The sequence below is a fragment of the Pongo abelii genome, chromosome 10 (assembly GCF_028885655.2).
Source record: "Pongo abelii isolate AG06213 chromosome 10, NHGRI_mPonAbe1-v2.0_pri, whole genome shotgun sequence".
Lineage (NCBI taxonomy): Eukaryota > Metazoa > Chordata > Mammalia > Primates > Hominidae > Pongo > Pongo abelii.
This window is the reverse complement of record NC_071995.2, coordinates 110711391-110733221: the sequence shown is the minus strand read 5'-3', so window position 1 is coordinate 110733221 and position 21831 is coordinate 110711391. Positions and strand designations below refer to the sequence as shown.

Sequence of the window (21831 nt, the reverse complement as noted above, 5' to 3'; positions counted from 1 at the left end):
AAATTCCTTCCCTCAGATTTTATCCTACTAGTTCCTTGATATCATCTCAGTTCTTAGGTTATTTTAAGGATTTAAAAAAAAATATCTTATTCAGCATGTTTAGTTCTTTTGAATGGAAAGTTGATTCAAATAGCTTAGCCTGTCAGTAGAAGTAGAAATCCTTATTGCCTTTTCAATTAAAAAATAAAATAGAAAAGGATTATATGATATCTTCATAAAAGTGGGACTGTGGGTCAGGTAGAGGTGGATAATGCTGTGGTTCTTCTGAACAGTCCAAAGGATAAAATAAGGAAGCAGGGCATGTTTTAGGTAGGCCTGTTAGAATTTCAGACTTGGGGCCAGGTGCAATTGCTCACACCTGTAATCCCAGCACTTAGGGAGGCCAAGGCAGGTGGATCACCTGAGGTCAGGAGTTCAAGACCAGCCTGGCCAACATGGTGAAACCCCATCTCTACCAAAAATACAATAAAATTAGCAGGGCATAGTGGCACATGCCTGTAATCCCAGCTACTCAGGAGGCTGAAGCAGGAGAATCGCTTGAACCTGGGAGGCAGAGGTTGCGGTGAGCCGAGATTGTGCCACTGTACTCCAGCTTAGGCAACAATAGTGAAAACTCTGTCACATACACACACAAAAAAGAATTTCAGACTTGGTGTGGTTTTGCCTGGTATGGACACTAGATGGTACGTTACTAATAGACTAGTAGGTAGGATTCTCTTAATAGAAAATAATGGAGTATGTTGAAAGAACTTCACAGTGTCAGAGTGAGATAGTTATGATGGGTTGTTTTGATTTTAACCTAGATATTCTACATTTCCTCATTCGTCTACACCGTCAATTACATCTGGTGTTTGTACACAGAGCTGAGGATGAAACACACCCAGAGTGGACAGAGCACATCTCCACTGGTAAGTTTTATTCAGGGCTGATAGTTAATAATAGTATGCTAGGCCGGGTGTGGTGACTCCTACCTGTAATCCCAGCAGTTAGGGAGGCTGAGGGGGGCAGATTGCTTACACCCAGGAATTCGAGGCCAGTCTGGGCAAGTGGTGAAAGCCCATCTCTACAAAAGATACCAAAAAAATTAGCTGGGCATTGTAGCACATGCCTGGAGTCCTAGCTACTCGGGGGGCTGCAGCGGGAGGATCACTTGAGCCACTGTACCCCAGCCTGGGTGACAGAGACAGACCCTGTCTCAAAAAAAAAAAAGTATGTAAAAACAATCCCCGTATATCTCTGATAATAGCACTAGCTAGGTGCATTTATGGAGGTTAATTGAAGAAAAAACGTGTTCCCACTGTTTCCATTCTTTTGACATCACTTCCTCTTCTCCCTTCTCTCTCTCTCTCTCTCTCTCTCTCACACACACACACACACACACACACACACACACACACACATACATACACATACAGGTTTGATTATAGGAGTATTATTTACAGTGCTGGCATTCCTGCCTGGTTTGACTCAGCAAGGGAAATTCTTCTTGACTCCATGCCAACCCTGGGAGACCCAGTTCTGTTATTTATCTCCTGTTGTGACCTTAGACATATCATCTCCCTTTCTTGCACCTCCAATTTTTCATTGTAAAATGAAGTGTTGGCCAGGCGCAGTGGCTTACGCCTATAATCCCAGCACTTAGGGAGGCCAAGGTGGGCGGATCACGAGGTCAGGAGATTGAGACCATTCGGATTAACACGGTGAAACCCCATCTCTACTAAAAATACAAAAAATTAGCCAGACGTGGTGGTGGGCGCCTGTAGCCCCAGCTACTCGGGAGGCTGAGGCTGGAGAATGGCGTGAACCCAGGAGGCAGAGCTTGCAGTGAGCCGAGATCGCGCCACGCTGCACTCCAGCCTGGGTGACAGAGAGAAGACTCCGTCTCAAAAAAACAAAACAAAACAAAAACAAGCAAACAAAATGAAGTGTTGGCCGGGCATGGTGGCTCACGCCTGTAATCCCAGCACTCTGGGAGGCCAAGGCGGGCAGATCACCTGAGGTCAGGAGTTCGAGACCAGCCTGACTAATATGGAGAAACCCTGTCTCTACTAAAAATACAAAATTAGCCAGGCATGGTGGCGCATGCCTGTAATCCTAGCTATTTGGGAGGCTGAGGCAGGAGAATTGCTTGAACCCAGGAGGCAGAGGTTGCGGTGAGCCAAGATCGCGCCACTGCACTCCAGCCTGGGCAATGAGAGTGAAACTCTGTCTAAAAAAAATAAAAATAAAAATAAAAATAAAATTAAAATGAAATGTTAGTCTATGTGATCTTTAATGTCCCTTCCACCCCCAAGATGCTATGATTCTATGAACTCTTCATCTGATTGACTTCTTAAGGAGGTACTCTTCTTACTTTTTCATGTTGTTCTAGATGTTCATGTTTGAAGAAGGGCAGGGGCAGAGAATGCTTTTAAAATTTCTGTCTCTTACTCTCTCTTGCTTTAAGGAGAAAGGACACTGAGGAAATAACTGAAAAAGTAATGTGAAGAGGCCCTTAAGCAGTATCCTGAACAAGATATCATAGTCTATTCAACATAGCTGTTCAACTTTTTTCAATAATAAAAATATTTAATTCACAGTCTAGTTCAATAGCTACTAGCTATATGTGGATACCGAACACTTATAATGTGGCTAGTGTGATTGAGGAATTGAATTTTACATTTTATTTAATTTTAATTTAATTAGCCACATGCAGCTACTGTATTGTGCAACACAGGATTATACTCTGGCACCTTTTCTTTAGTTTACCTCTGGGTATTCCATACTAATAATTGCTCTTCTTTTTTTTTTGAGGAGATGGAATCTCGCTCTGTTGCCAGGCTGAAGTGCAGTGGCGCGATCTCAGCTCACTGCAGCCTCTGACTCCCTGGTTCAAGCGATTCTCCTGTCTCAGCCCCCCAAGTAGCTAGGATTACAGGCACGTGCCACCACACCCAGCTAATTTTTGTATTTATAGTAGAGATGGGGTTTCACCATGTTGGCCAGGATGGTCTCGACCTTCTGACCTCGTGATTTGCCCTCAGCCCCCCAAAGTGCTGGAATTACAGGCATGAGCCACCGCGCCCGGCCTACTCTTCCGTATTTTAAACTCGAATAGTTTCTTAGCTCTCTACAAGTTAGTAAGGACCCGTGGCTATATATCCTTTAGTATTCTATAACTGAAAGATACTATAAAGAAATAATTATTCAATATCTTTCCCTTTAGGTAAATGAATGTCTAAAAAATCCAGCAGCCTTACAGGGATAGCATTTCAAGTTTTTATTTATTCATTCATTCATTCAAAAGCCAATAGATTGACTGTAGCTTGTGAGACTTATTCAGCCACAAGTCATTCCCTAAAGAAGTTGCCATGATTAGACCAGAAGCCAAGAATGGAGAAAACATGGGGCAATAATTTTCTGAGGCTTGAGCTCCTGGCAGCAGAACAAAAAAATATTTGAAAAAAAAAATGGGAAGGACATGAGATTAGCTCTCAAATATGGTATCCTACTGCTTTCTATGCATACAAATGCATATACTATACTTCTCTTCATAACCCATACTCTATCATTGGTTTCAAGAAGAAAAGCTTTAGCCTAAGATACATATATATACATATGTATATATACATATATATGTGTGTGTGTGTGTATGTGTATATATATGTGTGTATATATATGTGTATATATGTGTGTATATATGTGTGTATATATGTATATATATGTGTGTGTGTATATATATGTGTATATATATGTGTGTATATATATTATATATATATATATCTATGGGGGGGCAGGAGATTGAGGCCACAATGAGCTGTGATCATACCACTGCACTCCAGCCTGAGTAACAGAGTGAAACCCTGTCTCAAAAAAATAAAAAGAAAAGAAAACCCAAAGAGGAAAAAGTATTTTATATGTATATATATATGAAGAAGAAAATATATATATATATATATATATTTTTTTTTTTTTTTTTTTTTTGAGACAGAGTCTCACTCTGTTGCCCAGGCTGGAGTACAGTGGTGCAATCTTGACTCACTGCAACCTCCGCCTCCCAGGTTCAAGCTATCCTCCTGCCTCAGCCTCCTGAGTAGCTGGGACTGCAGGTGCATGCCACCACACCCGGCTAATTTTTGTATTTTTAGTAGAGATGGGGTTTCGCCATGTTGGCCAGGTTGGTCTTGAACTCCTGACCTCAGGTGATCCACCCATCTCAGCCTCCCAATGCTGGGACTACAGGCATAAGCCACCATGCCCAACCATAGCCTAAGATATTAACTCCACTACCTATTAGTCTGCTGTTGTAGCTACATACACACACACACACACACACGCGCACACACACACACACACAAAGAGCTTTGAAGATACTTTTTCTTCTTTGGGTTTTCTTTTTATTTTTTTGATACAAGGTTTCACTCTGTCACTCAGGCTGGAGTGCAGTGATGTGATCACAGTTCACTGCTGCCTCAATCTCCTGGGCCCAAGTGATCCTCCCATCTCAGCCTCCCAAGTTGCTGGGACTGCAGGTGTGTGCCACCATGCCTGGCTAATTTTTTCTTTTCTTTTTTTAATTGTAGTTTTGTAGAGATGGGCGGAGTAGGGGGTCATACTATGTTGCCTAGGCTAGTCTCGAACTCCTGGGCTCAAGTGATCTTTCTGCGTTGGCCTCCCAAAATGCTGGGATTACAGATTCGAGCCACCGTGTTCGGCCTGAGTTCTCTTTGAAATACTCTAGCAAGACTTCTGCCATAACTTTTTTTTTTTTTTTAAGACAGATTCTCATTCTGTCACCAGGCTGGAGTGCAGTGGCGTGATCTCTGCTCACTGCAACCTCCACCTCCCGGGTTCAAGTGATTCTCCTGCCTCAGCCTCCCAAGTAGCTGGGACTACAGGTGCATGCCACCACACTCAGCTAATTTTTGTATTTTTAGTAGAGACAGGGTTTCACCATGTTGGCCCGGATGGTCTCGATCACTTGACCTCGTGATACACCTGTCTCGGCCTCCCATAGTGCTAGGATTACAGGCATGAGCCACTGCACCCAGCCATCAATAAGCTTTTTGTCAGAGATTCATTGCTACCCAGGTAAAAACAAGAGTTAAACACAGGATAACCACCTGACAGAGGAAAGAATAAAAAGTGAAGAAGGGAAGTGAGTGGGAGGGGTCACAAAAAACAATTTTATTTATTTTCCTAAAGTCAACACTAGCTGTCCTATTCCTGATCCAAACTGTTTGGGGCAAATTAATTACCAATATCTGATTGTTGATTAATTGCTCACTTAATGCTTATTGATCCCTAACAATGCCATTCGGAATATAATGTTTTCTATCTTAAATTAGAAAAAAGCTTATTTTTAATTCTATTATTTCTTTAAGATGTTCTATTCAAAGTCTTACATCATAAAGTCCTAGAGGGTAGGAAAAATTCTTCTATAAGTTGTTTTACAGTGTCTAACACAAGTCAAGATTTTGAAAATGTTCTATCATCTAATGTCTAACAGTCTTATATCCAAAGGGCATATTTGACCCTGCCCTATTATACTAATCCTGGCCTATTACACTTTTTACTGATCATCTTATAAGAATGGTTTCATTCCGCTCATAAAGTCTGAAGAAGTGCACACATCTCTGGGTCTAAGAGAAAAGAGCTGAACTGTTATTAGAAGATAGAGGGTTACTATATGATTTCATATATGCCTTTCTTTTTAAAAGAATTTGTTGGAGTACCCAAAGTCCATATTAGGCTACTTCCTGCAGGCTTTCTTTATGGCTTTGTTGTTGTTGTTGTTGTACTTTTCAGAATATAGTAATAGAGATAAAATTCTATTATATACAGTGCTAATAAGGAACTATCTATTTGATGAATTTTATAGCAAATATTGCTTGACAGAAGCAAGCTGGCTTTTGGAAATCTTTTTGTTCTATTGAGTGTTAACTGATGATCTGGTATTTATTATTATATGATTGACAATGTCTTAAGACATTTCTCACATTTATTCTTTTCATAGGTAATAGATTATACTTGTCGAGTTGGTCAAATGGCCTTTGTTTTCTCAAGGTAAAATTTTTTCTTTGCTTCTTAGCGAAGTGTAGACTCTCATTATTCTGGTGTTCAGGTGGGAACAAATAGGACAGTGCCCTTTATTTCCATTGTCACTCCTAAGTCCTCACAGAGCCTAACTTAGAAACAACAAATACGTGTTCATTGGTTCCATTTTTCCACACTGAATAGGGAAGTAGCTTGATATAGATTTGGGTTTTAGCTCCAAATCTACCGTCAACTCTATGTAATCTTGAACAAATTTCTTTGAGTCTTTGGATCACTTATTCCTTTTCCTGTATCATAAAGAGTTGTAATAGATGGCCTTCAGGATATCATCTACTTTATAACATTGGGTAAGACTCTTAGGATTACAGAGTCCAGAAAGGGTTTGGATCTCACCTAAAGTGGTGGCCATATCAGAGTTGGTTTTAGACTTTGTGACTTTTGCTCCTGGATCTTTTCCTCTTACAGGGAGCTGGCTATATTTAGCAGGATAAATAGCTGGCTATTTAAAGCTACACTTTGGAAAAGCTCCCAAGAAGGGGCTGATAAGAATGAGATTATCCCTGGTCACCATAGAAAGTAAAACAGACTGCACACAGAACTCCTTAGTAGATTTTCCTTTCACTTTGACCCACTTGCATTTTTATCTGACCATACAGCTCCCAGAGATTCTCTGTGAAACTATGGTAGGGTTCATTAACCTAGGTATAAAATTAATTCCCTACTGCATTGTACTTCCCTAGGAACTGGAAAAGAAGGAATACCTAAGGTATTTGAGGTATTTTTCTTGAAGAAATTAAAAGTGTTATTTGTGGAGATTGGTGGGATGATAGAGTTGAGGGAGGAGCAGGAGAATATTCCTCAAAGGAGGAAGAGCATGAAAAAGAGTGGATATTAGGGTGATACTTTTTTTCCCTCCCAGCCTGATACCTCTGCTATTGATGACACCTGTATTCTGTCTGGGCAATACTAGTGAATGTTTCCAAAACTTCAGTCAGAGCCACAAGTAAGTGAGAACTAAATGTATAATTTTCATGGCAGACTACACTTATTTGTTTCTATAAATAGAGCTGGAAAGAGACTTTCTACATACATTCTGACCAAAGTGCTAATATTAGGAATGGGGTAGGGAACAAGATGTAGTAAAAGCTAAAAATATATAAGTAAAAGTGTAACACAAAATGACTACAAGATAATGTGTCTGTGAGAGAGAGACAAGGTTTTATGGGCAAGAGTTAGCAAAATGATAAGTAAAATAACAGGCTTATTAACTCTTGTTGAGCAGCTCTTTTCTTACATCTGTAGTAGTACTCCTGTTTATTGATTTTCTTCCTAGGTGTATCTTGATGCACTCACCACCATCAGCCGTGGCTGAACTCCCACCTTCTGCCAACACATCTGTCTGTAGCACACTTTATTTTTATGGTATCGCCATTTTCCTGGGCAGCTTTGTACTCAGCCTCCTTACCATTATGGTATGGTACCACCCTACCTTCCTTTGTGGAGAGATGAGGAAATGAGGGGGATGGGCCAATATTCCCAGGACCTGGGAAAGATGGGGCAGAGAGGCACTTCTTGTGGTCCTAGAACTAAGAAAGTAGCTAGGAGATCTTGACAATATAATTACTGCCTCAGACTTTTGCACTTCCCCAAATCAAACGATAAGAGAGAGAAAAGAGCTTGTATTTATTAGGTGAAAATTATGCTCACTCTACAACTAGTATAGGCTTCATCAATCCCCTATGGCCAGAAAACTCATATGTGTCAAATATATCCTTTACATAGTTAGGATGTCACTCTCAAACATAGAACATATGCTTTGATTTAACTTTCCAAATAATAAAATAATTTTGTTTTTAAAATTCTTCATTTGGCCATAGATTTGCATTTATGCTATGTCTAACTGGGCCTAAAGTGCTAAGTGGCTCATGAAGTTTTCAGATACTCATTTGATATCATCAGGATGATATACAATTAGAATAATTAGCCAGGGGATAGTAAGTTACATAACTGCCTCATACAAAAGCAGTAAATGAGCAAATATGCCGTTGTATTTCCCATAACTATTTTTCAGTATCATTTTCTCCTCTTTTTATATTTCAGTTCAAGAATTACAAGGTATCTACCTGCAGATCAAATGTATCCCACTAGCACTTGTGAACTAGATACAGTTATGGGGAATTTCCTTTGGCAATTCAAACATAAGTTATAGAGATGGCTCGGTTTGGCTGGGCACAGTGGCTCATACCTGTAATCCCAGCACTTTGAGAGGCCAAGGTGGGTAGATCACTTGAGGCCAGGAATTCGAAACTAGTCTGGCCAACATGGCTAAACCCCATCTCTACTAAAAATACAAAAATTAGCCAGGCATGGTGGCATGTGCATATAGTCCCAGCTACTCAGGAGGCAGAGGCATGAGAATCGCTTGAACCCAGGAGATGGAGGTCACAGTAAGCCGAGATCGTGCCCCTCCAGCCTGGGCAGCAGAGGATACTCTGTCTCAAAACACACACACACACACACACACACACACAGACACACACACAGACACACACACACACACACGAGATGGCTTAGTTCAAATCAGCAGGTTGTAAAGAGTACACAATAACTAGTTCATATTAAAATGGGTTTGATGGTTTATGTTTGGAACTGACTAACAAGAGAGACAGGTCCCAAATCCTGGCACCCTGAGGATTCCTGATTGCTTCTTTAGAATAGCCCAGGTTTCAGTGTATATTGAGAATTAGCATTCTAGATTCTTTAAAAATCAGCAGATGGTGGCTGGGCATGGTGGCTCATGCCTGTAATCCTAGCACTTTGGGAGGCCGAGGCGGGCAGATTGCCTGAGCTGAGGAGTTCCAGGCCAGCCTGGGCAACACAGTGAAACCCCATCTCTACTAAAATACAAAAAAAATTAGCTGGGCATGGCGGCATGCACCTGTAATCCCAGCTGCTTGGGAGGCTGAGGCAGGAGAATTGCTTGAACCCAGGAGGCGGAGGTTGCAGTGAGCTGAGATCGTGCCACTGCACTCCAGCCCAAGCAACAGAGCAAGACTCCATCTCTAAAAAAATTAAAAAATCAGCAGACGGTGAACTGATTCTTTTAGACGTTAAGTATTCTCAAACTCAAGTCTCCTTTTGATGCTTATGTAGGGAAAAGAGACTATGTACATGGCTGAACTGGATTAAGTAATGAGGTTATTAATTTAGAGAGTAGATCTGGATTAGGGAAAAGATTCAGATTTGTTACCAAGAGTGTTATCTAATTTATTTTTGCAAAAAACACATTGGACTTTTGAACTGATTTATATTTGTTTCATGAGCTAAACCTTATTCAAACAGCTGACAGTAAGGAAAAAGCAATTTGTTTTCCATCTAAAGGCAAGAAGTGACTTTCTTTCTTTCTTTTTTATTTTTTTATTTTTTTGAGACGGTGTCTCGGTCTGTTGCCCAGGCTGGAGTGCAATGGCACATCTCAGCTCACTACAACCTCTGCCTCCCAGGTTCAAGCTGGAATTAAAGGCACATACCACCACGACTGGCTAATTTTTGTATTTTTAGTAGAGACAGGTTTCACCACGCTGGTCAGGCTGTTTTTGAACTCCTGACCTCGTGATCTGCCTGCCTCAGCCTCCCAAAGTGTTGGGATTACAGGCGTGAGCCACCGCACCGGGCACAAAGTGACTTTCTAAAACTTCTGTTGCTTAGAGTTGAGAATTTAAGCTCAGCCATGGTGCTGAAGTGTTAAGCATAGAACACTTTCTAACAAAATCTCTAATAGAGTGTTTTAAGAGGAACTAGTTAGAGCTTACTTTTAACTTCCTGTGTAAACTGTGATTAGCCTCAGTAGGGGGAAATGCCCAGAGGTTGATGTAAGGTTCATGTGTTAAACGTGATACACAAGTTTGGCTACTATCTGTCCATTTCCCTCCCCTAGTAAAAGTTCACTCTGAAGGTAATTTTCTCTTAGAAAAAGCCTGATCTCAGAAAGTAAAGACAAGAGAATGGGGTCTTTCCTGTTGTGAGATTCTAAGAGAATAATCTTTTTAAAATGATAGGAGGATAGACCTGGGGCATTTTACTAAGCTTTAAGCAAACTGCTCACTGCTGTACTCATATTTAGGTCTTACTTATCCGAGCCCAGACATTGTATAAGAAGTTTGTGACGTCAACTGGCTTTCTGGGGAGTGAACAGTGGGCAGTGATTCACATTGTGGACCAGCGGGTGCGCTTCTACCCAGTGGTCTTCTTTTGCTGCTGGGGCCCAGGTAGGTATCTTAACAAGAAGAGATGGGCAACGAAGAGGGCAGTTATTAGGTTCTGATCAAGCAAAGTGGTCTCACTAAGAAGGATGGCTGCGGCCAGGCACGGTGGCTCACGCCTGTAATCCCAGCACTTTGGGAGGCCGAGGCAGGCGGATCACAAGGTCAGGAGATCGGGACCATCCTGGCTAACACGGTGAAACCCCGTCTCTACTAAAAATACAAAAAAAAAAAAAAATTAGCCGGGCGTGGCGGTAGGCGCCTGTAGTCCCAGCTACTTGGGAGGCTGAGGCAGGAGAATGGTGTGAACCTGGGAGACGGAGCTTGCAGTGAGCCAAGATTGCACCACTGCACTCCAGCCTGGGTGACAGGGCGAGACTCCATCTCAAAAAAAAAAAAAAAAAAAAGAGGGATGGCTGCAAATTCCTATTCAGTTTATAAAATTTGTATGGGCCCTACCCATATTTCCAGTTTTTACTAACCTCCTTAACTCCTTTTGCTTCTTATGTTTTAGAAATTGAGATAATTAGACATGAGATGCCCCATGATATAAGAGGAAAAAACAACGTGACAGACTTGGAGATATTAACACCTGCCCTTCCTACTACATAAGGTTATAGTGAGGATCAGGTTGGATAATTTTTTTTTTTTTTTTTTAAACAGAGTCTCACTCTGTTGCCCAGGCTGGAGTGCAGTGGTGCAGTCTCAGCTCACTACAACCTCTGCCTCCCAGGTTCAAGCAATTCTCCTGCCTCAGCCTCCCGAGTAGCTGGGATTACAGGCACATGCCACCATGCCCAGCTAATTTTTGTATTTTTAATAGAGACAGGGTTTCGCCATGTTGGCCAGGCTGGTCTCAACCTCCTGACCTCAGGTGATCTGCCCACCTTGGCCTCCCAAAGTGCTGGGATTATAGGCATGAGCCACCGCGCCCGCCCAGATTGGATAATTTTTATGAAAGAGCTTGGGAAAATCTGAATTGAGAGGAAGTGTAAATTATTACCTTCCTATAGTATATCCTGCTACCATTACTACACTAATAATCTACAAAGTTTCATCAATAAAGACTAGAAGTTGGAGGCCTAAGACTTATTGGTTTGCATAACAGGTTAACCTCACTGATGGATTTTATTATGCCTATTGTTTCCATTCTGATAATGCTCAGGCATGTGTGTGGATGAACCTGATATTTTAGACAGCCAGGGCTGACAAGGTTTACACTTTGTGTATCCACAGCTGTCATTCTGATGATCATAAAGCTGACTAAGCCACAGGACACCAAGCTTCACATGGCCCTTTATGTTCTCCAGGTAACACCTTCAACATTCAGTATCTCTGTTCTTACACCCGCTTATCCTATTTTCTTATACTACCTTTACTCGGTAAGCACGATTTTTTCCATCTGGGTACTTCTGCATTGCAAAAGAGAAAATGTATTATTTACACTCAGTTATGAAGAATGTGAAAATTTTCTCAAAGTCGAGGTAGATGATGTAAAAGTACCTCCATGCATTCCAGAGCATATGTATCTCTGGTCAACTTCATTTTACTGATGTGTTTTTAAGGAATGGACAGCAAAAATAAACAAGATCTGCCAGGCATGTTCTTATGAAACATTGATAGTGACATAGTTCTCTCCCATCCAGAGTAAACTGAATGGGATAGATGAGCTATTCTTGGTGAATGGTGAGGAGGAGATGGAATGATCATCTCTCTTTTTTTCTTTATTGGATTTAAGAAGATTTTGGGGCTATCTGACTATTCCGATGAGACAGTTTTCTCGAGGGTACCCTGGGAAATGAGGCAATAAGGAGGGGCATTGAAGTTACTTCATTGTCCCTATGTATATACTAAGAAGTATGACCAACTCTCAGTCATCCATAACAGTGTAGTGTAGAGAGTGAGTTCAGGACGAACTAGAAAAATATAAAAAACTGATGTCAGATCTTCATGTTTGAGATAAAGAAAATATAACAATGCTTTATGAATAAGGGGAGTGGGAATTATTCCCTGGATCCCTGAAAATCTGAAGCATGGGCTGCATCACCCCTTCATCTCCTCCAGGCTCTAATGGCAACATCTCAGGGTCTACTCAACTGTGGAGTATATGGCTGGACGCAGCACAAATTCCACCAGCTAAAGCAGGAGGCTCGGCGTGATGCAGATACCCAGACACCATTATTATGCTCACAGAAGAGATTCTATAGCAGGGGCTTAAATTCACTGGAATCCACCCTGACTTTTCCTGCCAGTACTTCTACCATTCTTTGAAACTACAATACTGGAACATCCAGGAACTGGAGTTATTCTACGCTAATGGATTGGAAAGAATGTTGGGAAAGGACATCTTAAATCTTTTCTAACTATGCCCTACACTGCAGAACTCAAAGGAAATATAGTGCCATTGTTAGTAGTCATTCTAGGTGAATTGGGAGTATCTCTCCAGTTATTCCCAGATTCACTAGTGATCCTTAAAGTCTCTGTTCAGGGAGAGGAAGACACTTTCCATCTCAGAGATAGACTCGTGTTACCTTGATGGATATTAGATTTGTCTAAGTCTATTCTAGAAAAAATAAATTCTAGATTATTATTTATATGTGTCACTTCAAGGCTGTCTACTCCATGGTTGCAGGGGAAGTGGGGGCAGGGGGCGTGCAACAACTTGCTCAGGTCTTGCCATTGCTATTACTGTCTCTAAAGTTGAACACAGAAAATCCTGGGTTTCTATTCTGTGAAGAGTTTTAGAAACTCATAAGAAACAAGGAGAACTACTATCAAAAAAGTGACAGTGGGACCTTTAGACACACCACATCTTAGTCTCATATGTTCAGTTCTGTTCTAGGACTTGAACAATAGGGATCACCCCACTCTAGAATACTAAGACTAATCTTTTGAAGTTACAGGGACAATAAGATTTAAGAGAAATAGAGACTAGAAAAAACCTCTAGTAATCAATAACTGTTAACTTGCATTTACAAGCAGAAGTACAAGGTTGGTTTCATTGTGTTCATTTATCAAAGTTTAAAGTTAGATTGAACAGTATGAACAACTTGCCATTTTTATAGGTGAAAATGGTCTAATATCATCAGTTTCACATGGTTCAGCCTAATAGTAACTGCTAAATATATGTTTATAGGATAAATGAGTGAACAAGCAAATTAGTGACTTATAAGTAAAATTTAAATCTTTTGGGAAAGAAAAGATTCTCGTACTGCAGAGCTTCATTCAGGGGTGGGAATATCTATCTAATCTGTTTCTTCCTCTTGAATTATGTAACAGTGATATTTGGTCTCTCCAGCTAAGTTATGAACAAGGCCAATCTGAGGCCAAAGCATCATATAATATGATGCCAAAACAAAGGGAAAGCCAAATGGACAAGATGACTGGAATGATAATTAATCAAAACATCTAGACCTAATAATCTGATGATCACAAAAGTCTTACTCGCACTTGATACATTATCTTGGTATGTCCAAGGCAAAATCTTTAAGATTAGAGAAATTGACTGAGAGGATTATAACGGAAGATTAGACAGGATGTTCTGAAAAGTAAGTTACAGAGATCTTTCCAAAAGAGCTCTCTATAGAAATGTCAGGGAGCTCAATGATAGCTCTTTCTTTTTTAGACCATGAGCTTCATGGAAGTTATGGAGGGTAACCTGGCCTTATTCTGTCAAGATCATATCTTGAAGCTTCTCATTGTCCCCAAAATCCTGAGACCTGATTTCATGATAGCACAGAACAAAAAAAAGACTGCCTCACCTAGAAAGCTGTGTTAACTTCTTTTAATTTAAAAACTAATAAGCAGTCAGCATATAGAAAAATAGATGGAAGCAAGAAAGAGTTCCTATATCCATAGTCCCTGAGGGACACCAGAACCAAGAAGTCCAGTTCTTTTTTTTTTTTTTTTTTTTTTTTTTTGAGACGGAGTCTTGCTCTGTCGCCCAGGGTAGAGTGCGTTGGCATGATCTCGGCTCACTGCAACCTCTGCCTCCCGGGTTCAAGCGATTCTCCTGCCTCACCCTCCCAAGTAGCTGGGATTACAGGCGCCCACCACCACACCTGGCTAATTTGTGTAGTTTTTCAGTAGAGACGGGGTTTTATCATGTTGGTCAGGCTGGTCTCGAACTCCTGACCTCAGGTGATCCACCCGCCTCGGCCTCCCAAAGTGCTGGGATTACAGGCATGAGCCACTGCGTCCCACCAGAAGTCCATTTCTTTCTTTCCTTTTTTTTTTTTTGAGACAGAGTTTCACTCTTGTTGCCCAGGCTGGAGGTGTAATGGCACGATCTCGGCTCACTGCAACCTCTACCTCCCAGGTTCAAGCGATTCTCCTGCCTCAGCCTCCTGAGTAGCTGAGATTACAGGCACATGCCAGCATGCTCGGCTAATTTTTGTGTTTTTAGTGGAGACGAGGTTTCCCCATGTTGGTCAGGCTGGTCTTGAACTCCTGACCTCAAGTGATCCACCCACCTCGGCCTCCCAAAGTGCTGGGATTACAGGCGTGAGCCACCACACCCGCCAGAAGTCCATTTCTTAAAAGGTCCTTTCAGTATCACTTCATATTTGGCCTTATTACCAGAAAGAAGGTAATTATCAAATATTTTTCAGGTTTGTTTATCTTGCTGTTCCAGTGATGTATGACAGTTTCTTAGAGCGTGTGTGGATGTAAGCAAACAAAAAGATAGTAGGAATGAGAAATAATAAATGGCTAGGCAAGACTTGAATTAGGATTATCAGCTTTTTGTCATACTGAGAGTCAGAGGGGATGTGTGGAGCTGGGCCACTGTTAAGACTACCTCCTAACCTTTAAATTCTCATGTAGGAGGGGCATAGTTGTAGACAAGTGCTAGTTCTTAAAATTGTTGCAAACAACCCTCCCATGACACTTGTCCAGGTTGCAGTCATAGTGGAGTACAGTGGTGTCTAAGCGGGATTGATTGATACAGATCTTTTGTGGACCATATGGACTATCTTTTACCTCCCCCTCATCAGCCCTGTTTATACTCCAATACTACATGTCCTGCATGGGAAAATGGGTGTTTGATGTTTTTCAGTGTGTGGGATCTTTAGATGTTTTCACATAGCGGTCTCTCACATCTTACATATTTGGCCTTGTACTTCCTGAAGACTTTAAACAATCCTTTAGACTCACTGCCAGTTTCCAAACCTATCCCCCTTGGTAATGATAATTTTTCCAAGCAGCTCATGTGCCCTTTCCAGAGATTTTTATGCACTGATTCTCTAGGCTTCTGCACTGGCCCTGGTAACAATAACCTTGTTCTTTGCAAGGGATACCATCTTCCTTGTATATATCTGTGTGGCACCACTCGGAGGTGCCATTAAAGTACTCTCAAAGGTCATATTCACCTCCACTGAGGCAGCAGGGTGTGGTTGCTCTTGGAAATTTGCAGTGTCTGCAACAGAATCCAAATGCACAATCTGAACCCTTCTTCAGCTATTGTGAGGGCAGACAACAGTGATCCCTTTCACAGTCAATGAAAGGGATTCTTTCACAATCAAAGAATACCACACTTGCATTCTTCTCCTTCATCACTATCTTGTCCCCACAGTATGGCTTTCCAAAGGAGATTTGGTGCTCAAGTTTATTAAACAGTCAGTCTTCTCTGTGCCTATGCAAAAACTAATGGAAGCAGTGGAAGCTTCAGTTGCTGAAGCCCATATCTATAGTAATAAATTTATGCATAGTACAAAGGTTCTGGCCATGACACTTGTAGGCCATATAGTCATGTTTCATATCCAAGCTGTGGCCAAGCTCATGAGCTATGAGAGCTGCAAAGTGGGGTATATCTTCATGAAAGAAAGATTCAACACTCATTGTATTCTTAGCTCTACAGATACAACTGAGAAATGCATAGCCCTGGTACTTTCCAGGATTTTGACCAATGGTCCAAATATGAGCAACAACATGTTTCACCTTTCTGAAGGGGTGCCAGCCGGTCTCTCCAGCAGTTAAAATTTTGAAACGTTTTCTGCAGATTCAGGGGCATTTGCACTAGCCTTCTCTCTGTCCATATCTCCAACTGATCCATATAACTAACCAGTAAGTACTATTTAGCTCCTTATTGTACCACTTGGCCAGCATGTGGACATCTGTTACCATCTGTGTAATGTTAGTCACATTATATTATTCCACATTTGTAACCACTTATTGTCAACCACAATAAACATTTCTACATATTTGGGAAGCAACCATATATGGGGCATGTGGTCTGGGCTCTATTCTGCTCTGAATCCTGATTTCAAGATATGCTGTAAACCGTATGTTGAAATTTGTTTGAGGTATGTTAGTCAGGCTGGTCTTGAACTCCTGACCTCAGGTGATCCACCCACCTCAGCCTCCCAAAGTGCTGGGATTACAGGCATGAGCCACTGCGCCCGACCCGAAGTCCAGTTCTTAAAAGGTCCTTTCAACTGCTGATAGTCACCAAAGAATCTAGGTCACCTGTTGACTCTACATTATAGTAACAGTGATCCTGTATAAAAGGCATGCCCAAGCTCTATTTCCCATTTTAATGTGTATAGATAGGGAAGTTTTTAACTAACAATCCTTAATTTTGCTTCAAATTTAATAATATTCCATTTTCTCATGTTAAGACATAGGCCACCTTTTCTCCTTTTTCTTCTAGTCCTCTGAATATCATCAGGTTTCTAGGATGACTATTTTATAATAAAGATATTTCCCGCATTCTCAAAACCCCATGTAGGGATTCCTGGATGAAAAATATTTCCAAGGCTAGGTGTGGTGACTCACACCTATAATTCCAGCACTTCAGGAAGCTGAGGTGAATGGATTACTTGAGGCCAGGAGTTTGAGACCAGCTTGGGAAACATAACAAGACCCTTTCTCTACAAAAATTTAAAAAATTAGCCAGGCATGGTGGCATGTGCCTGTAGTCCTAGCTACTCAAGGAGGCTGACGCAGGATGATCACTGGAGCATAAGAGTTTGAGGTTACAGTGAGCTATGATTGCACTATTGCATTCCAGCCTGGGTGGCCTGGGTGCCAGAGTGAGACCCTGTTTCTAAATAAATAAAATAAAATAAAATGCAAATCATTCCAAACCTTACCTATGACCGCTTGATTTCACAGAAGAAGGATCAAGAGGGAGGCAAAGTAATTAATTAGGGATGTCATTGTCATGGCCCAAGTGAAACAGCCAATAATCCTGAACCTCTGTATCTCAGTTGTTTTTCCTGGACCCAGACCTTTGTCAGTGACATAGTTGTTTGGTGAAAGCTCAAAGCTATGCTGCCTGCCAGAAGGATAGCTGCTCCCACCTGAGTATTACATGATGACACCTGCCTTTTGATCATGTTTATTCCTACTCCTCTCTCTCTTCATGAGTGTCCTTACTTTGCAACCTACCTCAACATTTTAGTGCTCCTTAGCTGAACTCCTGCTGTTGTTTTTTGTTTGTTTGTTTGTTTGTTTGTTTGTTGAGACGGAGTCTCGCTCTGTCGCCCAGGCTGGAGTGCAATGGCGCAATCTCAGCTCATTGCAACCTCTGCCTCCTGGGTTCAAGCAATTCTCCCTGCCTCAGCCTCTTGAATAGCTGGGATTTCAGGCACCTGCCACCACGCCCAGCTAATTTTTGTATTTTTAGTAGAGACGGGGTTTCGCCATGTTAGCCAGGCTGGTCTTGAATTCCTGACCTCAGATGATCCGCCTGCCTCGGCCTCCCAAAGTGTAGGGATTACAGGCGTGAACCACCACGCCCTGCCTCCTGCTGTTTTCATGGAAGAATATACCAAGGAGAGGAAGATTTCAGAGGTCCAGCAAGTTCCATGACCCAGGATCAGGCCTCAAGAAAAGGAAAAAAAATAACCTTTTCCTGTCAGTTGTAGTGCCCATGGAACAGCTTCTACCATCTCTCCTAGCATATGTTATTCTTTTGGCTCATTGAAACTAAAGGTTCCAGAGCGGGCCTTTGTGGGTCTCTGGGTAGGTCACAGGCCTCTGCTGTCCAGTGCCTCTTGCACCATTCTCTACTCTGTACCACACAGCCCATTTCAAGCCCCCAAACCTTTTCTGCCTCCAAAAGAGTTTGTGGGCATGATCTTTGACCTACCACTTTGTTGTCCTAAGAATCTCTTCTGCATGGACATTTACCTCATTTAAATAGACTGGTTTTGATCCTTGCTCTAAAATTCCCTCTGTATCTGAGATATGGGCACTTCCCTATTTGATATGATATATGTCCATTAGCGTAAGGGGAATCAGCTATGAGATCCTGAATATAAAACACCAGGGATCCGCTTTAAAAAAAAAAAAAAAAAAAAAAGCAAAAAACCCAGCAAGTCCTGGAAGGAAGTATGAGTAGACTTTTCCTGTAATACATAAGTAGCATGGAAAGGAAAAAGAGATTAGAGAGCCAAGTTGTTTTAAATGTTCCAGGGTCTAGGGAATAAATCTCTCAGATGTACTCATATCTAGGGCATCAGACGGGGTTTCACCATGTTGCTCTTTGAGACAGAGCGATACTCTGTCTTGAAAAGAAAAAAAAAAAGAAAAGATAAATTGAGCTGATATTACAGTGTTCCCATATACCTCGTCTACCTCCACAAAGGATTTCTCCATTAGCATCTTTCATTAGTATGGTACATTTGTTACAATTGATGAGCCAATACTGATACATTTTTATAAACTAAAGTCCATAGTTTACATTAGGGCTCATTTTTTGTATTAATATAGTTGTATGAGTTTTGACAAATGTATAATGTTATGTGGCCACCATTGCCATGTTGTACAGAATAGTTTCACTGCCCTAAAAATCTCTTGTGTTCCACCTATTTATCTCTCCCTCTTTCTCTCCAAACCCCTGGCAACCACTGATCCTTTTTCTTTCTCTATAGTTTTGTGTTTTCCAAATGACATATATTTAGCATACAGTATGTAACCTTTTCAGACTGTCTTCTTTTACTTGACAATATCCATGTAAGGTTCCTGTATGTCTTTTTGTGACTTTATAGATCATTTCTTTTCATCACTGAATTGTATTTCACTCTGGATGTACCACAGTATGTTTATTCACTCACTTATGAAGGCAAATCTTGCCAGTTGAGGACATTTTCCTGTGTTTGGCCATTGTGAATAAAGCTGCTATCAGCATTTGTATACAGGTTTTGTGTGTACATAAGTTTTTGAGTAAATACCTAGGGGCATGATTGCTGGATCATATGGTAAGCCCATATGTAACATTGTAAGAAACTGCCAAACTATCTTCCAAAGTGGCTATACCATTGTTCAGTGGATTACAGTTCCTGATGCTCTCCACATTCTAGCCAGCTTTTGGTATTGTCAGTGTTTTGTGTTTTTATTGGGGTTTTTTTGTTGTTGTTCGTCTGTTTGTTTTTTGAGACAGAGTCTCGCTCTGTCACCCAGGCTGGAGTGCAGTGGCACAATCTCGGCTCACTGCAACCTCTGCCTCCCTGATTCAAGTGATTCTCCTGCCTCAGCCTCCCGAGTAGCTGGGACTACAGGCGTGTGCTACCATGCCTGGCTAATTTTTTGTATTTTTAGTAGAGACAGGGTTTCACCATGTTAGCCAGGATGGTCTCCATCTCCTGACCTCCTGATCTGCCTGCCTCAGCCTCCCAAAGTGCTGGGATTACAGGTGTGAGCCACTGCACCTGGCCTCGTTTTGCAATTCCCTAATGTCATATGATATTGAGGATCTTTTTATGTGCTTATTTGCCATCTGTGTATCTTTGGTAAGGTGTCTGATCAGGTCAGATCTTTTGCCCCTTTTTAAATTGGATTGTTATTGAGTTTTAAGAGTTCTTTGTATATTTAGGTACAAATCTTTTATCATATATGTATTTTTGAAATATTTTCTCTCAGTCTGTTGCTTGTCCTTTCATTCTCTTAACAGTGTCTTTGACCGAGCAGATTTTTAAAATGTTATTGAAGTCCAACTTATCATTTTTTTCTTTCATGTATCATGCTTTTTTGGTATTGTCTCTAAGAAGTCATCATTGGCTGGGCATGATGGCTCATGCCTGTAATCCCTGCACTTTGGGAAGCTGAGGCAGGTGGATTGCTTGCGCTCAGGAGTTCAAGACCAGCCTGGGCAACATGGCAAAAGCCCATCTCTACCAAAAATACAAAAAATTAGCTGGGTGTGGTGGTGAGCACTTGTGGTCCCAGGTACTCAGGAGGCTGAGGTGGGAGGATCGCTTGAGCCTGGGAGGCAGAGGTTGTTGCAGCAAGCCAAAATGGCACCACTGCATTGCAGCCTGGAAGTTGTACAGCTTTGCATTTTACATTTTAGTATATGATTAATTCTGAGTTAATTTTTGTGTAAGGAGTAAGTTCTGTGTCTAGATTCCTTTTTTTTTTTTTTTTTTTTGTAATGTGGATGTCTAATTGTTGCAGCACCATTTGTTGAAAAGGCTATATTTTCTCCATTGAATTTCCTTTGCTCCTTTGTCAGCAATCAGTTGATTGACTGTATTTTTGTGAGTCTGTTCCCGGATTCTCTATTCTATTTTATTGATCCATTTGTCCACTCTTACACCAAGATCACACTGTCTTAATTACTATAACCTTATAGTAAATTTTGAAGTCAGATTGTGTCAGTCCTTTAACTTTGTGCTTCTTCAGTATTGTGTTGGTTTGTGATTTCCATGTAAACTTTAGATTCAGTTTGTATTCGCAAAATAATTTTCTGGGCTTTAGATTGGGATTGTCTTGAATCTATAGATCAAGTTGGGAAGAACTAACTTCTTAACAATATTGAGTCTTCCTATCCATAAACAGGAAATATGTCTCCATGTATTTAGATCTCCTTTGATTTCTTTCAGCAGGGTTTTGCAGTTTTCCTCATATAGGTCATTAGACTTATACCTAAGTACTTCTCCCTTTGGGGGTTTTAATGTAAATGGCATTACGGTTACAATTTCAAATTCCACTTGTTTATTGCTAGCATGTAGGAAAGTGATTGATTTTTTTATATTAACTTCGTAACCTGTAACCTTGCTATAATCACATCTTAGTTCCAGAAGGGTGGTTTGTTTTTTGTTTTTGCCTATTCTTTGGGATTTTTCTACATAGATAATTGTGTCATCTGTAGGCAAAGACAGTTTTGTTTCTTCAGTCTCAATCTGTTTGCCTTTTATTTCCTTTTCTTGTTTTATGGTGTTAGCTAGGACTTCCAGTACGAAGTTGAATAGAGGTGTTGAAAGGGTCATCCTTACCTTATTCCCAATCTTAGTAGGAATGCATGCAGTTTCTCACCATTAAGTATGATGTTAGCTATAGGTTTTTTGTAGGTAGATTTTTTTATCAAGTTGATTTTTTTTTAAATCAAGCTCCCCTCTATTCCTAGTTTGCTGAGAGGTTTTATTATGAATATGTGTCGATTTTGTCAAATGCTTTTTCTGTGTCTACTGGTATTATTATATGATTTTTCTTCTTTAGTCCATTGACATAATAGATTATTTTAATTGATTTTTGAATGCTGAACCAGCCATGTATACCTGCAATAAATCCCACTTGGTTATGGTGTGTA

The 21831-nt window shown here is 40.9% G+C and overlaps 1 protein-coding gene across 18 annotated transcripts in view; it reads left to right on the top strand.

The window, feature by feature from the left end:
• The window catches only part of TMEM116 (transmembrane protein 116), a 213144-nt gene that overhangs the window by 74911 nt on the left and 116402 nt on the right, over positions 1-21831 (top strand). For 9 of the 18 annotated variants that reach the window (XR_010135683.1, XR_010135684.1, XR_010135685.1 and 6 more), the window contains exons 5-10: positions 804-908; positions 5996-6045; positions 6956-7039; positions 7370-7508; positions 10160-10304; positions 11535-11608. Coding sequence is in view for 15 of the 18 variants with exons in the window: in XM_063711941.1 (XP_063568011.1) it covers positions 804-908; positions 5996-6045; positions 6956-7039; positions 7370-7508; positions 10160-10304; positions 11535-11608 (597 nt within the window). In the remaining 3 variants the exon portion in view is untranslated. Of the gene's footprint in view, positions 1-803; positions 909-5995; positions 6046-6955; positions 7040-7369; positions 7509-10159; positions 10305-11534; positions 11609-12362; positions 12893-21831 lie in introns of those variants that run through there. The other 9 variants (XM_054528287.2, XM_024256400.3, XM_063711943.1 and 6 more) reach the window with 3 other exon arrangements.